This window comes from Myxocyprinus asiaticus, chromosome 42 (assembly GCF_019703515.2).
Source record: "Myxocyprinus asiaticus isolate MX2 ecotype Aquarium Trade chromosome 42, UBuf_Myxa_2, whole genome shotgun sequence".
Taxonomy (NCBI): Eukaryota; Metazoa; Chordata; class Actinopteri; order Cypriniformes; family Catostomidae; genus Myxocyprinus; species Myxocyprinus asiaticus.
The window spans coordinates 5,005,808-5,027,079 of NC_059385.1; the positions used below are offsets into that span (position 1 = coordinate 5,005,808).

A 21,272-nucleotide genomic window follows, 5' to 3' on the forward strand; every position below is an offset into this window, starting at 1 on the left:
ATTACATTTGTGTAATCTTTTCTAATGACTCCATGTAAGCAGTTTCTGTCACAGTACCAGTTATTGTAACAATAACAGTTTTTGTAACTGCTGTAAAATCATAGTAAATTAATTAAATGAAATTAAGCTCTATGTAATTTTAATGTCTTTTTTTGATGACGGTGGTTGCCACCCTTACAAAAAAGTACTGAGTCATATAAATATATACATGATATTCAGCCCTCTTTCCTTTTTTATTTGAACAGAACACAAATGAACAAACAGAATCTCAATTAAACAAAACCCGTGCATTGTTCTCATGGACATAGCGACATATACTCCTTTATGACTGTCTGAAAACATTTGAACATTTCTGAATGTATCTGATTTATGAGTATAAAATGCTACAGTAATAAATCAAAATCTATATCGAAAATCCAACTGGGATATTTTTAAAATTGAAATTCAATAAAAGTTTAGTTCAAAGAAATTCCACTAGCTAGATACACTTATTGTTTCTAACTATAATTCAATTCATTTGTGCTTGTGTCACACTAGATTCTATGAAATGCATATTTAATATCATACAGTGCAAATATATTTATACAGTATGATAATGAAACCAACTTTTTTTAGATTAAAAAAAAAAAAAAAAAAAAAAAAGATTTTTCTTTCCAGGTCCTCACTTAGCAGATTCCAAAACAACTGAATCAATCTTACTGTGTTTAAACCATAGCACGCATACTGTATGTGAACCTTTTTTGTTCATTTATTGAATCTTTTGTAAACTCAGACACACAGCAAATGATCTATGTGAGTGAGCTTGGCAGCTCTTATGCCAAACTGGCACAGATCTTGAAGAATCTTGAGAGAAATCCAAGGTTTGACTGACTCACACACAATATGGTCAATGTGGGTTTGAAAATGTGCGTCAGTTACTGCGTTTGTAACATACATAAAATATCATACATCTGTGTGTCTAGTGTGTTTGGAAAAACTGCAAATGATGCTGTGCTTGTGACTCAGATTACACCTCACTGTAAGTGCGAGGACAAATATGGTTTGTGTCGGTTTCATTGAGTGTTAATGTTATTGGATCCACTGTTTTTGGAGTACTATAGGTTTCAGGTAGACACTTCAGGTTGCAGTAAGAACACAGAATCTGTCGTCTGCATCAACCCCACCATGACTGCAGGTAAAATATAGGTGATACTTCTTTTCTTTAAAGAAGGAAAAGAACACAAAACATACAAGGGTGAGCATAAAGTTACAGTAAAACCATGCAACACAGTCATTTGCTTAAGCAGAGCATGCCCTGGCCTTTATTTGGATCAAAGGACTTGGTTGTATATGTAGATATAATCATGTACATGATCCGTTACTCACAGTTGGAGGCTGAGGGGTCAGAATTAGGGGTGTTTGGGGAAGACTGTGGCTGCATGGATGGATTCATCGGCTCCAGAGGAAAGAGATAGGCTACTTTGGGACACATTGACTGAGGGAAAAGACACCATTGCAACAAACAATTGGCATGCAGGTACATTTTGGAAAGGGATGTAACCAGGGTCCAAAATTATCTTTAATTGCTGGCTACTTCGCATTATTTACATAGTCAGAACATGGCTACTTTAGAATGGCCATCAATGGAGAAAGATGCTTTTTGTCCACATATGGTGTAGTTACGGCAACTACCAGCAGGGGCGAACTGTCGAAACATTAATTTTGGACGCTTGATAAACAAATATTTCATGCAAACACATCATACAGTGTGTACAATATGGGAAGGACAAAAAAAAGTAGGGCTGGGTATTGACAGAGATTTCCAAATTCGATTTTGATTCACAAGCTCTCAGTGTTGTTAATGAAAACTAAAATGAAAACACTTAATTTAAAGGGATAGTTCACCCAAAAATGAAAATTCTCTCATTATTTACTCACCCTGATGATATCTCAGGTGTGTATGACTTTCTTTCTTCACCAGAACAAATTTGAAGAAAAATAGAAAAATATCTTAGCTCAGTAGGTCCTTAAAATGCAAGTGAATGGAGATTTCTCATTTGAAGCTCCAAAAATCACAGACAGTCAGTATAAACGTCATCGATATGACTCCAGCTGTTAAATGAATGTCCTCTAAAGCGACACGATCACTTTGGCACGAAAAAGATAAATATTTAAGTACTTTTTAACTATAATTTTTTTAATTATTATTATTTTCTCCCCTTTTCTCCCCAATTTGGAATGCCCAATTCCCAATGCGCTCTAAGTCCTCGTGGTGGCGTAGTGACTCGCCTCAATCCGGGTGGTGGAGGACGAATCTCAGTTGCCTCCGTGTCTGAGACCGTCAATCCATGCATTTTATCACATGATTTGTTGAGCGCACTACCGCGGAGACATAGCACGTGTGGAGGCTTCATTCTCCACGGCATCCACGCTCAACTCACCACGCGCCCCACCGAGAGCGAACCACATTATAGCGAACACGAGGAGGTTACCCCATGTGACTCTACCCTCCCTAGCAACCGGGCCAGTTTGGTTGCTTAGGAGACTTAGGAGTCACTCAGCATGCCCTGGATTTGAACTCGTGACTCCAGGGGTAGTAGTTAGCATCTTTGCTCGCTGAGCTACTCAGGCCAACAAGTACTGTTTTTACATTGATCAATGTAGCAGAACAAGTGCTAAACCACTACAAAATTGGGATTTAAGAATCGATATCGAGATCATTCAAATGAAGATCGTGATGCATCGGAAAATCGATATATTTACCCAGCCCTACAACCAAGACTAATGTCACATCTGTCTCAAAACAACTACTAAATTGACCATGCAGGTGTTGCACAACAGAATAAAATTGAGGGATAGACACATACAAAAAATAGTAAAATTTTATACAGTGCCTTCTCAGCAACACTGGAACAAAACAAAAAAGATATGAACAATTACTCACACAAAACACTCAAACAACACAAGAACCTGTCAACGATCATGAGTGTATAAGATGAGCTGTATCTTTCTAACGGTGGTCTTCCTTACCTCTTCATCGCTGTTGTTGTGTTCCTCTGCTTTTGCTTTCTTCTTCTCTTTCTTTTTCTTCTCGTCCTCTTTCTTCTTCTTGTCCTTGTCAGGTAGGATATCATCCAGCCAGGCCAGATCATGCTGGGAGAAGACCAGATCCAACATCTTCCTCACAACCATTAGGCCAAGAATCTGTCAGAGGAAGTCACATGGTGCGTAAGCAGTGTTATCATTCGATAATAAAGCACATGCCAACAATCTGGGTCTTTCACATACATCATAATTAGTTTAGATACATTTCTAGAGATCGGTGTAGATTAGTCTGGCATAGCCAAACTTTTGACTAATGTCATTTAATCTGGTCCAGATTGCAGTTTATTCTGGTCTAGAATCACCCACTTAGACAGGAAGAGACCAGGCATGTAAAACTGATCAACCAACCAACCACAGTGTATTTTGTTTTTACGTGGCATTTAGGGGTGGGTTTATGTGAATTAGGTCATACCACAATAAAAGACCAGTGTCATGAAATTGATTGAAATGATGCAATGATGTGGCAGTCTCAGTGAACTATTGTATGGAAAACATTGAAAAAAATAGTGGAAAGTGTGTATGGACATTCTGATGAGAATTTCTGTCCGTCCAAAAGTAATAATTACTGGTTGTTTCACAAACATGATTGGTATAGAGAAGCAGAATGTGTGGAGAACTCTCACCATGACTGGGAAAATGATTGCAGCCATGGTGGACTTGAGGATCCAGAGAACGGCTAAACAGGTGACCTGCACCAGTGTGAAGAGGTGCACGCGGCGCAGGGGTACGTGCCGCAGGAACACAAAATCAGGCTGGTGTTTGGCTGGCATCAGATACAGCTTTATCCTTTCCCAAAACTGAACAAAATGAAAAAGTCTAGTGAAATCAAGGAATATACACTGGCCTGAGAGAAAGCACACTTTTTAAGCAAAACATTTCACAAAAAAAGTTTGTTAGATTTCAAGAGATAAAAAAATAGTTGTACAGTTCGAACATGTCTGGTGCTAAAGAAATAGTTCACCCAAATATTAAAATTCTCTCACTCTCATGCCATCCCAGATGTGTATGACTTTCTTCTGCTGAACACAAACACAGATTTTTAAAAAATATCTCAGCTCTGTAGGCCCATACAATGCAAGTGAATGGTGACCAAAACTTTGAAGCTCCAAAAAGCACATAAGTGCAGCAAAACAGTAATCCATACGACTCCACTTTAATCCATATCTTATCAAGCGATCTAATCGGTTTTGGGTGAGAACAGACCAAAATGTAACTCCTTTTTTAACTGTACATCTTGCCATTGCAGTCTCTAGGCATGATTATGATCTCAAGCCATATTACACTTCATAGTGCTTGACGCATGCGCAGAGCGCTAGGAAGTGTAATCGAGCTTGAAATCATGATTGCCACGGAGACTGCCGATTTCAAGATTTATAGTGAAAAAGGAGTTATATTTTGGTATGTTCTCATCCAAAACCATTTGAATCACTTCTGAAGACATAAATTAAACCACTGGAGTTGTATGGGTTACTTTTATGCTGCCTTTATGTGCTTTTTTGGAGCTTGAAAATTTTGTCACTGTTCACTTGCATTGTATGGACCTACAGAGCTGAGATATTCTTCTAAAAATCTTTGTTTGTGTTCTGCAGAAGAAAGAAAGTCATATGATTTTGAGGCAACATAAGGCTGAGTAAATGAATAGAGAATTATATTTTTTCTGAACTATCCCTTTAATGTGGTTACTCTGCTAGGAAGCCTGTGTGTACTTGAGGGGAACTGATTTCATACATCCACTAAAAATCAGTGTGACACCACAGTCATTGAGCAAAAATGGTTCAGAAAAGTAAATGTAGTTTTAAGAAAAGCTCTAGCATCATTTCTTGGCAGATGACACTTACTTTGATACTTTGTATCTAATGTAATAACATTCAGACATTTATAAGTGTCCAAAGATACTTTTTGTTCCACTGTAGATGTAGCAGACAAAGATCTGAACAAATGTAGTACAGATGTGTACCTGAATTCCATGGAGAGAGGCGACACCCATGTATAGGAACACACCATACAAGACAGGCATTGGGATGTACTGTACAAAAAAAACACAATGTACTTTATTTTTTTACAGCTTCTTAATAAATATTGCACTATGATTTTACAAAACTATAAAGAAAGTTTTGATTATTGATGCAATACCTGCAGTACTGGTGCAAGAAAGACTGACACTCCGGTAAGGACAAACACTAATGTACCAGTTAGCCTCTGTTCCCTTCAATAAACACAAACATGATGTCAACATAATGTTCCACACAACAACACAGAGAAATAGTTCCAAAATCTTATTTTGACTTACCGCACACCAAGGAACTGTGGCTGCTCACCAGGTGCGCTGGACTCGCTTTCCATCTTTAGAGAGTCAATGTGTGCGATTGAAATGACGGTAGCAGCCACGTACCAGGGTAAACCCATGAAGGAACAAACAGCCATGAGGATGCCCACCCAGAACAGATCCAGGTGATAACCACAACCTTTCTGCTCAAGAGTAGGGTTTGAAAATGAGAGAAAGACATTTATCAGTGGTATGAAACAAAAAAGGGTTAGACTGATCTTAACTGACTGAACGGGAATTAGCTGTCGGCCTCAAAGTAGGTGGAGCTCCAGGTCACATCTACCGATGATGTGGACTAACGATAGTAAGGTGTTTTACAAAGTTTTCCTGTAAGTTCGTGCTGTCGAGCTGTTGCAAATCACTGAAACGAATTCAAAAACACCTTCGTTTGGGCCAGATTTAGTTCTAAATGGTATCAAACCTGTTCATTTTTTCGATTTCGTATAAAGTGTGCAGGTTCTTTATGGTTAACTTAACTATCAGATTTGTCTCAGATGTTTCTCCTAAAATTCCTTTGGAGAAATAAAAATGACACAATAGGTCACTTGTTTACAAGTTAGTGTGAATGTCACAGAAAATCTGGTCTTGAAAGAATTTGACAAGAAATGTTTGAGTTCATATTGAAATCTCTGAATGTTGATTGCAGACTTTTGGTTCCTTGGCAAATCTGATCTGAATGGGTGACATTACTGTTTCTTTTTTACTTCTCTTCAAAGCAGAAGACTTATGCAAGAGTCTCAATTTGATCTTCATGAGATATTAAAGAGATCTCATTTGTATTTTTTCATGGAAGTGGCATCATGGTTGTACAATTAGTGCTACTGTAGAATTTTGTTAAAGACTGGAGAGTTTGCGAGGTGAAGATGTGCACCTTTAGCTTATTTTCTTTGCGGTTGACGATGACGGCAGTGATCTGCTGATCCATGAAAATGAGGATGGTGACCAGCAGTGCGGGCACAAAGCTTGCCACACATATCCACCAGGGGTTCTTCCCAGAAGGCATGACAATCCACCCACGGTCTGACCGAGTGGGCTACAGAGAAAGAAACAGAATGGTCAAAGTTATTATAGCACTTGCAACTCTGCTGAAAAACTAGCATATACCAGCCTATAGGTGGTCTTAGCTGGGTTAAGCAGGACTCCCAGCCTGGTCAAGCTGGTTTTCAGCTGGTTTAGTTGGTCAGCTGACAACTGCCTAAATCCCTTTCAAAACCAAAGCAAGCTATGACCAGCAAACCACCTTCGGATGGTTTAAGCTTTTTTGTTTGGAGGGGGGGTTGTCAGTAGGGAAATGTTTATCTGCTAAAAACAAAAAGCTTAAAATCACATGCCATGTTTTGTATAGCAGAGTAGTTGTGTTAGTATACAATTATGAAGAAATGCACTATTATAATCAACATGAATGAAGTCAAAGGGGATACATATGTAGCTGCAGCACAACGTACCTTAAATTCAGTTGGCACAATCAGTTTAGGTGTTTTAAGCCCCATAAACATATCAAGACCAACAAATGTCATGATTGATGTGAAGATTGCAAAATCACTGATGAGCTTCCGAAGCTGCACATTTAGGGGAAAAAGAAAGATGGACATAGATGTCAAAAACTAGGCAGACTCATAGAGGTAGCAACTAGAAAAGATCAGAAGAAATGCTTTAATGCACACAGATCAAAAGGGAAGATTTCAAAGTGCAATCCATAAAAAGTCTTTCCAACAACATAATGATGAAAATTGTGTTATAATTTAGCTACTCACCCTCATGTCATTCCAAACCTAAATAACTCTCATTGCTTTTTTGTAATATTTTAAAATGCATGCGCTATATTCCAAGTCTTCTGAAGTCATACAATAGCACAAATCTCCTTTTTTGTGTTTTTTCTTCATTTTTGGAGCTCAAAAGTATCCAAAGAAAGTCATAAGGGTTTGGAACAACATGATGGTGAGTAAATGATGACAGAATGTTAATTTTTGGGTGTACTGTCCCTTTAAGACAGACAGGAAGACATATTATGGACCTTTATCTGTGTGGGCACATGCAGTTTGGGAGTCTCCAATGACATCACATAATCCAGACCACAGAAGACCAGGATGGATATAATTATAGCAAAATCTGCCATCAAGGTGCGGCACTTGGAGGAAAAAAAAAATAAGGAACCAGAAAAGAGTCGGGAAAGGAGAACATGAACACGGATAAGGAATACTATATACAATTTGTACCAGATCATACACAAGGTGGTTTTTGAAACATAGGAATACACAGAGAAATATGGGAATATGTGGGGAAAACAGTGTCACAACAACTGTATCCCTGTCCCAGTCCCATGAAAACTATCCAGGCCAACCTTTGTGGGGAAGTAACGGCTAGCCTTGAACTTCTTAAGTGAGATGGTCATGGAGTAAGTGCCAATGAACAGGATGAAAGACAGGAGTGCCAGATCAGGCACGTATTTGCAGGATTTGCCCACCAGGGAACCACCGAACTTCAGACAGTCTTTCTTATTCAGCTGACTCCAGTCCAGAGCCGTGAAGTTGAACTGAGTGGAGGTGTGAGGTCATACGTGTATACAGAAACAGAGTGAGTTAAGTTTCAGTATGATATATCTGATATTAAACACAAATTTCATTTGTTTGTGAAAGTTTCAGCTCACCAAAGCATAATCAGTGATGTTCTCAAGACCTGATGCAATAGAAGTGTTGAGAGCCAATGGATTCACTACAACAGAAAATAAACAAGCATTTACAGTGTGTTTACGTTTACTGACAAGAGTAACTGCCACTCTCAAAATGTGATAACATACAATAACAGCTTAAGGAAAATAGTCCCCCCAAAAATGAAAATGCTTTCATCATTAACTCACCCTCATGCAATCCCCGATTTGTATGACTTTCTTTCTTCTGCAGAAGACAAGTGAAGATTTTTAGAAGAATATTTCAGCTCTGTTGGTCCTTTCAATGCAAGTGAATGGTGACCACAACTTTAAAGCTCCAAAAGCACATAAAGGCAACATAAAAGACTCCAGTGGTTAAATCCATGACTTTTGGAGTGATATGATAGGTCTGGGTGTGTAACAGATCAATATTTAAGTACTTTTTTACTTTAAATTCTCTTCCCTGCCCAGTAGGTGGCGATATGCACAAAGAACGCAAATTGAAAAAAACAAAAGAAGAAGAACTCTTTGGAGAGAGGAGCACTTTTATAGGAAAAAAGGACTTAAATTTTGATCTGCTTCCCACCAGCACCTATCATATCACTTCTGAAGACATGGATTTAACCACTGGAGTCATCTGGATTACTTTAATGCTGCCTTTATGTGCTTTTTAGCTTAAAAGTTTTGGATCCTGTTGACTTGCAGTGAGAGGACCTACAGAGCTGACATATACTTCAAAAATCTTCATTTGTGTTCTGCAGATGACAGAAAGTCATACACATCTGGGACAGCATGCGGGTGAGTAAATGATAAGAGAATTTTCATTTTGGGGTGAATTATCCCTTTAATGTAGATGTTCACATGCTGATACTTACTCCAATCAGAAAGGTGCCAATTTGATTGTGGGCAACAAAAACAAACATGATACAAATAAGTTAGAGTGGTCACAACAACTGTATGTCATTAAAGTCAACTTGAAACAGAATTTGCAACCCATTTTACTTCCAAAATGTGAAACTGTTCGGAGTAAACAGAAAACTCTGCGAAAAATAAATAAATAAAACAAAAAAAAGGATTTAGGGCAGGAATTGATTGGATCATCAAAAGTGGGCATTCTATCCCTGAATGGATCCAGACCTGAATATGAGTTTGCAGTCGACTGTGGAGAGAATAAACATTATGTCCCAGGAATCAGGGAATATTTATTTGAGCTATTATGGTGACTGGGACGTACAGGCTGAAGATCAAGTTCACTTTTGAGAGCATTGTTACGTATCTCAATGGTATTGCTTCTTCTTCAAATGTATACTAATCTTAAATTGCAGCACTAAATATTACCAAACTTTTAAAAAGGGTGCATTACCTATAACACTTAAGCATTTAAAGGAATAGTTCACCCAAAAATGAAAATTCTCTCATTAGTTACACACACTCATGACATTTCAGATGTGTATGACTTTCTTTCTTCTGCAGAACACAAACATAGATATAGTAGAACGTAGAATTTCTTAGCACTGTAAGTCCATTCAATGCACGTGAATGGTGACCAGAACTTTGAAGCTCCAAAAAACACATAAAAGCAGCTAAAAATAATCCAAATAACTCCAGTGGTTAAATCCATGTTGTTTAGAAGTGATATGATAGATGTGGGTGAGAAACAGATCAATATTTATGTCCCTTTTTATTATAAATCTCCACTTTCATTTTCACACCTACTATATCGCTTCTGAACACATGGATTTAACCACTGGAGTTTTATGGATTACTTTTATGCTGCCTTTATGGGCCTTTTAGAGCTTCAATGTTCTGGCCACCATTCACATGCATTGTGAGGACCTACAGAGCTGAGATATTTTTATAAAAATCTTTGTTTATGTTCTACAGAAGAAAGAAAGTCATACACATCTGGGATGGCATGAGGGTGAGGAAATGAAGAGAGAATTTTCATTTTTGGGTGAACTAAGTATAACAATGGCTAAATAGCTATTTGCTATTGGTTAACATTATTTTCCCCACCTGCACGACCTAGGTGACGTCAGCTGAAAAAGAAAGTCGTTTCAGAGGAGGAGTAGGATATTACAATCATGCTCAACAACATCAGAAACGTGTTTTGAGAAAGTAAAGAGGGTCAATTTTGATTTTCATGTTTCATCAAAAAAAATCACCCAAGATGCCACCAAACCTGATTGGCTGAGATTGTGGTCTGCTTGGGTCAAGAGGTCAGACTCACCTTGACCTGGAGGCTGGCAGTCACACCTGTAGGTAGTGATGTAATCTGGTTTGAAGTCTCGATCGATGGGGTAATAGTTAAAGGATCCCGCCATCTTCTTGAGGGCATCAGAAATGAAGATGAAGGAGATCAAGCTGGAGAAGCCTTCTTCAGTGAAGCGTGTCATGTATTTGATGATGTAGCTGGCATCTGTGGCCACCAGGATCAAACACTGCAGGCATGAGTGTAAGCCGATCCAAAGCCGAAGCTCCATGTAGTCAATTTCATTGTTCCTGAACAAAGACCACACTGAAGTTAAAAGGAATGTTCACCCAAAAATAAAAAGTCTGTCATCATTTACTCCAAAACCTGTATGACTTTCATTCTTCCTAACACAAAAGGAGATGTTTAGCAGAATGTCGGTCTCAATCACCATTCATTTTCCATGCATCTCCTTTCCATACGAGGCAGTCATTCTGCTTAACAGTTCCTTTTGTGTTTCACAGAACACATCAACAACATGAGGGTGAGTAAATGATGACAGTATTTGCATTTTTGTGTTAACTATTCCTTTGAATCACCATACTCAGTGAAAGACCATTGAGTCCAAGCTTCACTCATGGACTGATAAACAAAATATAGAATTTTCTAAGAAAATATGCAAATATTCTATATGAAATTAGATTTTTTTTCAATGCCATTAATCAATTCTGTAGCATTATTATTATTTTTTTAATTTATGGTCAAAAGCTAGCCGTGAGATATCACCATTTTCACTTGAGCAAGAGCTTTAATACGTCACTTTGGATAAATGTGCCTGCTAATTGACACCTTCCTTAAGTTCAGATACATTTTTTAAATAACATTTTAGGCTTTACTAAATCACAGGATGTTGTGCTCACTTGCTGAATTCATAGAGCAGCTTCTCAAAGATCAGTATGGGTCCTGTTGAGCTGAGAATGATGAGCGGTTGACCGCCAAACAAGCAGAAGACCGCACCTGCCAACGCCGTGCCCAGAAAGCTTTCCATCACACCCTGTAAAATCAATGAAATCTGTCAGCTGATATTTGACTTTTTTGAGATCATATTTGTCATATTGGCTTCTGCTTTAATAATAACTATGCTCTTGGAAACATCATTAACAGAGAACAATACCAATACAAATGACTGGAATCCGAATATTTAGAACAACATCTGCCAAAGTTATATGCCGATAGTTTGGTGGTTCTGCATGTTTTTATGCTACCTTGTTTCAAATCACTGATAATTAAATTAAAAAATTTCACAAGAAATATAAATAACAGCTTTATTCTCTATGTCTCTACATGTCTTCCATGTTTGAGTAACTGGTCCCAGTTATAAATAAAACACTGAAACAAAAAGCACATTATTAAGGTAAGTTAACATTCTTAACTTCTGAATAGCCTCCAGTCAGGCTCATATTAAATTGTGTTAAGTTTTAACGGTAGTTCCACTTCGTGAAATTCTAGCAGTGCAAAGCTTACAAATCTTACAAAACTCTGTGGTCAAAATAATTCCACACAAGAGACATTCTCAGATGCATTTTTTCGTCGCCCTTTTGCTGTTTTAAAAAGAATTTGGGTCGATGTCGATGGTGCAGATCATTGCTTTTATCGGCTGATATTGATGTTTGGAAGATACATCGGAACATCTCTATTTTCAAATAATATTGTGTATATATTAAGTTTATATCATGTAAAATAAGGCCAGAAACATACTCTACACAAACACAGCCACAAATGCTTGGACAAATCAATGCAACTGCATGGTGCCGTTGTACATACTTAAAAGGATAGTTCACCCACAAATGAAAATTCTCTCATCATTTACTCACCCTCATGACATACCATATATGTATGACTTTCTTTCTTCTGTTGAACACAAATAAAGATTTTTAGAAGAATATTTCAGCTCTGTAGGTCCTCACAATGCAAGTCAACAGGGTCCAAACTTTGAAGCTCAAAAAGCATACACAATTTAGCATAAAGTAATCTGACGACCCCAGTGGTTAAATCAATGTCCTCAGAAATGACAAAATAGCTGTGGGTGAGAAAAAGATCAATATTTAAGTCCTTTTTATTATAAATCTCCATTTTCACTTTCACTTCCATATTCTTCTTCTATTGATTTTGGCGATTCGCATTCTTCATGCATAAATATTTATGTCAAAGGACATCAATATTGATCTGTTTCGCAACCAGTCCTATCATATCACTTCTGAAAATATGGATTAAACCACTGGAGTCATATGGATTACTTTTATGCTGACTTTATATGCTTTTTGGGGCTTCAAAGTTTTGGTCACATTCACTTTGGATGGACCAACAGAGCCGAAATATTCTTCTGGAGAGAGGAGCACTTTTATAGGAAAAAAGGACTTAAATATTGATCTGCTTCCCACCAGCACCTATCATATCACTTCTGAAGACATGGATTTAACCACTGGAGTCATCTGGATTACTTTAATGATGCCTTTATTTGTTTTTTAGCTTAAAAGTTTTGGACCTTGTTGACGTGCAGTGAGAGGACCTACAGAGCTGAAATATTCTTCAAAAATCTTCGCTTGTGTTCTGCAGAAGAAAGAAAGTCATACACATCTAGGATGACATGAGGGTGAGTAATGATGAGAGAATTTTCATTTTTTGGTGAACTATTCCTTCAGTACTTTATGTGGCTATGCAGCTTTAGCACCCCTTGTGGCAACGCTGAGAATGCAACACATACTTGCACTGTGCAATGAATTCAGTCTGACACATTTCAAAATGCAACAATGCATGAAATCAAGCTGGCGTAGCTAGAAGGGTTTTCATTCACATACTTAATATTCACTTCCAGCCTATGGTATTATCGGCTACTGGCCACTCTGCTTTCTAAAAAAACAGCATCGGCCACTGACAAACATTTGAAGATGCTACAAGTAAATTACTTGGTAGTTGTCTGTCGCGTCCCCCAGAAGTCCACCAAAGGTTATGGCGTTTGTGATGCAGCCCAGGTAGATGAAGAGCACAGCGGAAATAGACTGGATGTGGAAGCCCTCATAGAAATCACTGAGCAGCCAAGGCATCTTCCGCTTGATGTCCAGCCATAGTCCTCCACAAAATCTACCACAAACAGAAACATCGTCAAAGTTCAAGGTGCAATAAGTGTCCTATTCTAAAACTAGACATTGACAGAATGATACCGGCCAGTGAACTTCAGCTCCTCTCCAAGTTCATGAGGAGCCGGCATCTCCTCATCTTCGGCAGATGCTGCACCTCCTCCTGCGTTCCCATTCGGCTGCCCAAGTTCATTTAGAGAAAAAACTGACTTCCTGCAGAAACAAGTAGAGTTAACTACTTGCATATCCCTAAGACATGATGACAGACTGTTTTGATTGATTCTACATTTTGTCTTATAGTTTAAAATGGGCCATATTTCATACTTATGAAGCATTTTATTTTTCCCCATTTAAAAGTCAAGTTATAGGTCAAGGTATCTCATTCTCTGACTCTTAGAATTAAACAGGCTGTACCTTTTGTCCTCCCACCTTATATATCTATATGTAAATGATTTCTGTTTAATTGTCTAAGCACTTTACATGCGAATAACAATGGTGCTTCAAGAAAACACAATCTTCAGTGAATAACGAAATTTAATGTAACAGAGGAATTTTGATCTCTTTCTTAGACAAAGCTATCGTATGGCTTCAGAAGACTTGGAATACAGTGCAAGAGTCATCTGGACACTTTTATGGTACTGTTATGTCTTTTCTATTTTTTAAACTTTTCGTTACAAATCACCAACCATTTTCGTTTTATGCAAAAAAAATTGTTGAATGCGAATGTTCTGACAAAAACAAAACAAACAAAAAACATTAAAAACGTTTGCGGCAAACACTTTGTTTTGGTGTGTAGGCTCAAAAAATCAAATCTAAGAGAAGAAAAAGCTCACACACAGTGTCCATAGAAACAATATTCCAATATTTAAGAGGCCAAAAAAGTGCCAAAGTGCTCAGTGCAGGTACAAAACGTTTTCTATTTACATCAGGACACTGAATCGAAAACGTTTTGTTCCTGCACTGAGCACTTTGGCAGTTTTTGGCCTCCTAATAAATATCTTGGAATATTGTTGCTATGGACATTTTGTGCGAGCTTTTTCTTTCCTTGGAGTTGTGTGCAGAGTCGGATTAGGGTTTTTCTAGCGGCTCGGCATCTCACGGAACAGCAGAACGAGGGTCGCGGTAACACATTTCCTGGACCTGAAGAAATCGCTCTCTCTAAAGCCACTCTTGGCAATTGAAGACAACAGTGACGAGGTACCATGATGTGACACATCAGGTGCGTTTCTTCCCGCTGCCAGCGATGTAGTTAAGTTCCATCACAATAGACTATTTATTAGATTATATACTGTTTTATTATACACCAGGGTGCAAATACCATATGCCACAATTTACAACAAATGTAATTTAATTCTTTCTTATTCATTTGCACAGAATTTCAATAAATATATTTATTAATTTGTGCATTTGAAGTTTGACTGGTTAGTTTAAAAAATTGTGTTTTCTTTTTTTGTACTTCTGAAATAGTTATACCTGTTCTGATAAACTACAGTTGATAGTTTTGCATTTTTAAGCGTTATGCTTCAAAATAAATAGACTTGCTTATTTGCACAATTTATAGGTGTACTTGAAGGTAGGGGGGCCCCATTTTGAAAATCTACTTAGGGCCCCCAAAATGCTAGGGCCGGTCCTGGTTGTATGTTCTTTAAAACATATCTATTTGAGTTACACAGAAGAAGAACAAAAGTCATCCTGGTTTTAAACAAAATGAGGGTGAATAAATGATGACAGAATTTTCATTTTTGGGTGAATTAACCCTGTAAGCCCCTGGAGCACCAGATAAACTATCAATGCAATTACTGTAATGAATGGTACTTCAAAAAAAAAAAAAGCATCTGCTAAAAGGCAAGTACGTAAAAGTGCCATAACTAAACTATCTGAACAACAGATCCAAGATTTCATACCTCATTTCGACTGAAGGCAGTTTCTTTGGCGGTTCGATGCGGATCTTGGGGTCCCACTCTCCTGGTGGAAGAACTATGACCTCATCCAAAAACTCATCAATACCAGCAATCAGGTCTTCACGATCTCTGGCTTTATAGGCCACATCACTGAACAGCTACAGATGGAGACAGATTTGGGTAATTCTATACTGAGGATGCTTAAGTATGGGATAGAGTATTACTGATGTTTAAACAAACTATTTTCTCTTACATCGTCAACCATGAGAGTGGCCATGGCACGACCGATCTCATTGTAGGACTTGGTTTTGCCATTGGGACCAAGCAGCACAAAGAGGAACCTAAGATAAAGACAGGTTCTTAGACTGAGCAGTTAAATACAGTGTACTTGATAAAAGATCCAACAAAATCACAGTTGTGAGTTTTGTGGCTTGTAGTCCATGTCTGTTAGCTTGCATCGATGCTGTATGCTAGTGCAGTGATTCCCAACCGGGGGTACGCAAACCCCAGGGGGTACGCAAAAAGAATTTTTAATCTAAAAAAAAAATCACATGTATGGCTTAAAATAAAAACAATATATTAGGGATGGGTAAAAATATTGATTTTACAATTTATGATCTTCATTTGAACAATCCCAATATCGAACTTTTACAGAATACGAACTTTGGCTCTGACATTCTTTCACTGCGTGTTGAGAGTAAAAGTTTGGTTTAACTCGCTTTGTGCAATGTGTGTCCAAAGACAAGATCCACGCCATCCATTAGTGACTGAATAAAGTCTCTTTTAATATCCATACTGCTTTTGACAGTCAGTTGTTGTATTTTTGTTTTATCCCCTTTTCTCCCCAATTTGGAATGCTCAATTCCCACTGCTTACTAGGTCCTCATGGTGGCGCGGTTACTCACCTCAATCCGGGTGGCGGAGGACAAATCTCAGTTGCCTCCGCTTCTGAGGCCGTCAATCCACGCATCTCTTCACATGGCTCGCTGTGCATGACACCGCGGAGACTCACAGCATGTGGAGGCTCATGCTATTCTCCACGATCCACACACAACTTACCACACGCCCCATTGAGAATGAGAACCACTAATCGTGACCACTAGGAGGTTACCCCATGCGACTCTAATCGCCTCAATCCAGGTGGCGGAGGACAAATCTCAGTTGCCTCCGTGTCTGATACCGTCAATCCGTGCGTCTTATCACGTGGCTTTTGAGGCGCGTGTGGAGGCTTCACGCTATTCTCCACGGCATCCACACACAACTCACGACGCGCCCCAGAGAGCGAGAACCACACATTATAGCGACCACGAGGAGGTTACCCCATGTGACTCTACCCTCCCTAGCAACCAGGCCAATTTGGTTGCTTAGGAGACCTGGCTGGAGTCACTCCGCACACCCTGGATTCGAACTCGCAACTCTGGGGTGGTAGTCAACCAGCTAACCAGGCCCCTATTTACAGTGAATTGTTGATCAAAAAGAACAAAAAAGAAACATTCATTCTACTAAAACACAGCAGGGATGCGCTAAAGTAACCGCGTAAGTCCTCTCTTGTTATAATGCGCTCACTGGCTAAACAGCTGCAGGTAGTCTTAAAGAGACAGTACCGTTTAAGCTCTTGATATACATATTAATGTAAATACTTGTAAATAGTAAAAATTATGCATGTAAACAATACATATTTAATAAAGCATACATGCAATTTCAAGACATCATATTTAATGATGGATAACATGGATTAAAAAAAAATAATTAAAAGCTAAAATGTGACTAAAATTCTGAAAAATTAATGATAAATTAAAATTTGTAAAATTAATATTTTGTTATATAATAGTTAGAAGGTCCCCTGTATAATTAACAGCATTAGCCAAGAGAACATTCCTATGCAAGCAAAATGGACATTATGACTAAAATGTACCTGAAACATAACTGAATAAATGAAATCTAGTTTTTGGAACACATCTTTGGTACTGATGGTGCTGCGGTGGTACTTATGGCAAAAAAGGTTGGGAAACACCATTCTAGTGTACGCCTAAATGTTGACAAAATCAACTTTTAGCAGAAATACTCAAGTTTTAACACACACATACACACACACACATATATATATATATATATATATATATATATATATATATATATATATATATATAATTAAATAATAATAATAATAATAATAATAATAATAATAAATAAATTCCCTCTGGAGAAAATGGACAAAAATATTGATCTTGTACTATGGTAATTGTTGTACAACAAAATGCTCTCTAGAATGAAATGCTCTGTCTAGTGGCCTAAAATTATAAATACCACCTGCCTCTAAATACACTGAATATTTTTGCCTTGTTTTCCAGTAAAAATATCTAAACATCCTTAAAATAAGATAAGCAAAATTGTGATTAAAAAGGCTACATGTTGTTTGAAATGTTTTGTTAAATGTTTATTTTAATTTTTTTTTAATGAAATTACATTTTTACATTAAAATTAATCTTAAAAAAAACAAACAAACAAAACAATTTTACCACTGGGGTGAAATAAACTTAATTCAACACATATTCTCTGAAAACAAGCCTTAGTATTTTATGCAAGTTTGCTTCTCAAGTTAATGTATATTGTTTTAAGGATGTCTAGCTATTATTACTGGAAAACAAAAATACTGATAATTTTTTTTTTTCAGTGAAGCAACAGCAAGTTGTGTCTTCAGTTGTGCTAACATTCGTACTTTTGTTCACAAAGGAAGTGGCTTAAATGTATTCATTTTGAAAGTGTCTGTATTGCTTTCACCGATGCTACATGCTATCAAGGCTTTTTACTATTTAAAATAACATTTAACCATTTCATGAGGTCTTTAAACAGGGCTAATAAACAGATACACAAATATATGCAATTTGTCACCTGGTTGGCACAGGGACTTCAGTAAGGCCTCCAAGTGTTGTGGCTTGAGCCAGACGGATGAAGGCCACGAACGGCTTTTCTAAAAAATCCACCTCTCCAATCAGCACATTAGATGCCTCGGCATCTCTGGGGATCTTCTTCATGAATTTATTCTTTAGCTGGTGGGTGACATTACAATGAGGTTAGGTCCACAACATGGCTAAAAATCTTAATGCCTATAGTTTTGGAATTTAATGCTCAACAACATGCACATATGTATGGGTGTGGTGTTCAGGAGTCCATATACTTAGGCCATGTAGTGTGTCATGTGTAAGTAAGTGGGTTTAAAATTAAATCACATGGCTTGCATCAGAAATAAGCACTGAAATGCATAGGTCATTAAATTTCCGTGCTGGAAATTACAGCTTGTGCAGTCAGAGATTGTGTTCACACGACAGCAGAGCATTGTGCAGCCTCATTCATAATACAAGTATCAATATAAGCTCCATTATCAATGTCTGATGTGCCCGCATGTGACGGAAATGGCAAACGCCTCTCATTTTTTCCAGTAGCAGATCAATAAAGTTACACAATCACCAGGGACACCAAGCACGCAAACACACACACATAAACCGATCACAACACCCCATCAGCATCATTGCCCTGAAAGAACACATGGTTATGGAATGGTCTGCGATTACCCTTGTACAATTTTAATGCTACTTTCAGAGTCATTTCAGTTTCTGCCACTAATAAACAAGCTTCTTTCTCACATACGGCATGTTTTGCATCTTTTCCCATTGAGTTGGCAAGGTACTGTCTGGCCCCAAAGAGTACTTGGACACTTAAAGCGATAGTTCCAGCAAAAATTAAAATTCTGTCATCATTTATTCACCCTCATGTTGTTCCAAACCTGTGTGTCTTTCTTTTCTTTACTCATAGTCAGCATGCTGCTGTAGGCCCTGGCGAACTTGTGGAGGGCACATTAAAGTGACCCGTGGGTGTTACTCTATGGAGAAACACATTAAAGTCAACTCAGAATCAGGAAGGGGGAGGATCACCTCTAAGGGTGCTTTCACATTTGGTTCGATTGCTTGGACCGAACATGAGTTTGTTTCCTCCCCCCTCTCGCTGCCCCCGTTGGTCTTAATCATAATTTTTGGGTCCGAACCGCAGTCCGATTATGTCATCAACATGAGTACAATCGGCAGCTGTTTACGACTGTAACTAGGAAACAACTCGAGAAGACGTCACTGTGTAAGTGCAATATTAAAGTTTGTCTCTTTGGATTTACCATGAAAACTTGCCACGCACAGAACAACACTTTTTTGTTTGTTTGTCTCCCGCAGATGCACTGAATGTACAATGATGTGATGAAAATTAGCATTTGTCTGCCGCGAGCCTGCGGATGCATTGCAAGAGATGTGAAAAATGTGAGCTGCTCTCTGAAGGTGGTGTATCTGGACACAAGCAGGTATGAAAAATGCACTATACAATAATAATTGCGATCAGGAGCCTGCAAAGATGCAAATTAACGTCATCACAAGCGGTTCACTACCACGATTTGGTATGATTGAGGGTGCTTTCACATTGGCAGTTTAGTTTGAAACAGAGCACGGTTCACATGAAAAATTGGTAATGTGAAAGTTGTCATACGGACCGGGGAGCGCACCATGGTACCGAACTCGATACTACCTGTAGGAGATGGTCTGAGTTTGGTTGCAATGGAATTGTAGCGTGATTCGCGTGAATGTGAAAGCAACTCGGACTCGGGTGCACACTCCTTCAGGGAGTAAAGTAACCTGCGCATGCGTTTTAGCCGATGACGACATCATTAGTTTCAACAACACACGAGGATCCACACATTCCTGAAAGTCCCAAAAAAGTAATGACACCACAATGACATACAACACTATAAATACTGTCAGTCTGTCTATCTATCTATACACCTTATAAATACTATTATAGGTTATAGATACAGGGTATAATAGGAGATGACAGTGGCGATAACTTCACATTGGACACGAGCATGAGTAAATGTGCAGTGTAAACAAAGATGCAAATTAATTCCTTGCAATCAGCTTTCTCCTCAAAAAACGCCATTTGCGAGCAGCAGCAAGCCTCCTTCCCCTGGACATCTGATGAGTTACACCATGAAGCGCACATATACACAGTTGTCATTCACTCTGCTGTGCATAATGGCACCAAAAAAAACAAAACAAAAAAAAAGTATGATGAGTCGCGTTGTGTTTTCCATGCGTGTTTGTGATGATGTAAGATGAACGCAAATGGACCGGGGTTCGATAGAATCAAGTGAGTGTGAAACCAGATCAATGCTGCAGGGGGCACCGGGAACAATCGCACTCGGAATCGGACCGCAGCAAATGTGACCAGTTTGAATGCCCCCTGAGTTAATATCAATAGCAAACTGTACTGGAGTTCACATGAATCGTACCCCAGACCACCTTTTCAAGCAGACCTGAGTGCGGTTCGGGTGTGCACCCGAGTTTGGAAAACAGCGTTCACACTATCCAAACGAATCGAACTGACGTCATTCGACCCCGGGTATGCACCAAAAGTGCTAGTCTGAAAGCACCCAGTAGTGGTACCATTCCACCACTGACACCACACCCCCAATATCATAAAACATTGATTGGCTTCACGGCAAAATAAATATTAAATATTTACCTTAATACTTTGCATTTATATTTCTTGTGGAATATCTATCTATCTATCTATCTATCTATCTATCTATCTATCTATCTATCTATCTAGCCATCTGTCTGTCTGTCTGTCTGTCTGTCTGTCTGTCTATCTATCTATCTGTCTATCTATCGTTCTATCTATCTGCCTGTCTGTCTATCTGTCTGTCCATCCAGTCTATCTATCTGTTTGTCTGTCTATCTGTCTGTCCGTCCAGTCTATCTATCTGCCTGTCTGTCTATCTGTCTGTCCGTCCAGTCTATCTATCTGCCTGTCTGTCTATCTGTCTGTCCATCCAGTCTATCTATCTGTTTGTCTGTCTATCTGTCTGTCCGTCCAGTCTATCTATCTGCCTGTCTGTCTATCTGTCTGTCCGTCCAGTCTATCCATCTGTCTGTCTGTCTGCCTGTCT

At 38.4% G+C, this 21,272-nt stretch overlaps 1 protein-coding gene across 1 annotated transcript in view; it reads right to left on the reverse strand.

The window, feature by feature from the left end:
- Window positions 1-224: 224 nt before the first annotated feature.
- Window positions 225-21,272, reverse strand: part of slc4a5b (solute carrier family 4 member 5b) — a 35,501-nt gene continuing 14,453 nt past the window's right edge. The window contains exons 9-26 of the mRNA XM_051683799.1: window positions 18,179-18,336; window positions 15,540-15,627; window positions 15,290-15,444; window positions 13,470-13,598; window positions 13,215-13,389; window positions 11,169-11,302; window positions 10,288-10,559; window positions 8,058-8,086; window positions 7,752-7,943; window positions 6,856-6,969; window positions 6,282-6,443; window positions 5,375-5,553; window positions 5,218-5,290; window positions 5,042-5,110; window positions 3,708-3,881; window positions 3,010-3,183; window positions 1,366-2,886; window positions 225-1,199 (exon numbers count right to left, since the gene is read on the reverse strand). Of these exons, the coding sequence (XP_051539759.1) occupies window positions 2,878-2,886; window positions 3,010-3,183; window positions 3,708-3,881; window positions 5,042-5,110; window positions 5,218-5,290; window positions 5,375-5,553; window positions 6,282-6,443; window positions 6,856-6,969; window positions 7,752-7,943; window positions 8,058-8,086; window positions 10,288-10,559; window positions 11,169-11,302; window positions 13,215-13,389; window positions 13,470-13,598; window positions 15,290-15,444; window positions 15,540-15,627; window positions 18,179-18,336 (2,286 nt within the window). The 3' untranslated portion in view covers window positions 225-1,199; window positions 1,366-2,877. The remainder of the gene's footprint in view (window positions 1,200-1,365; window positions 2,887-3,009; window positions 3,184-3,707; window positions 3,882-5,041; window positions 5,111-5,217; window positions 5,291-5,374; window positions 5,554-6,281; window positions 6,444-6,855; window positions 6,970-7,751; window positions 7,944-8,057; window positions 8,087-10,287; window positions 10,560-11,168; window positions 11,303-13,214; window positions 13,390-13,469; window positions 13,599-15,289; window positions 15,445-15,539; window positions 15,628-18,178; window positions 18,337-21,272) is intronic.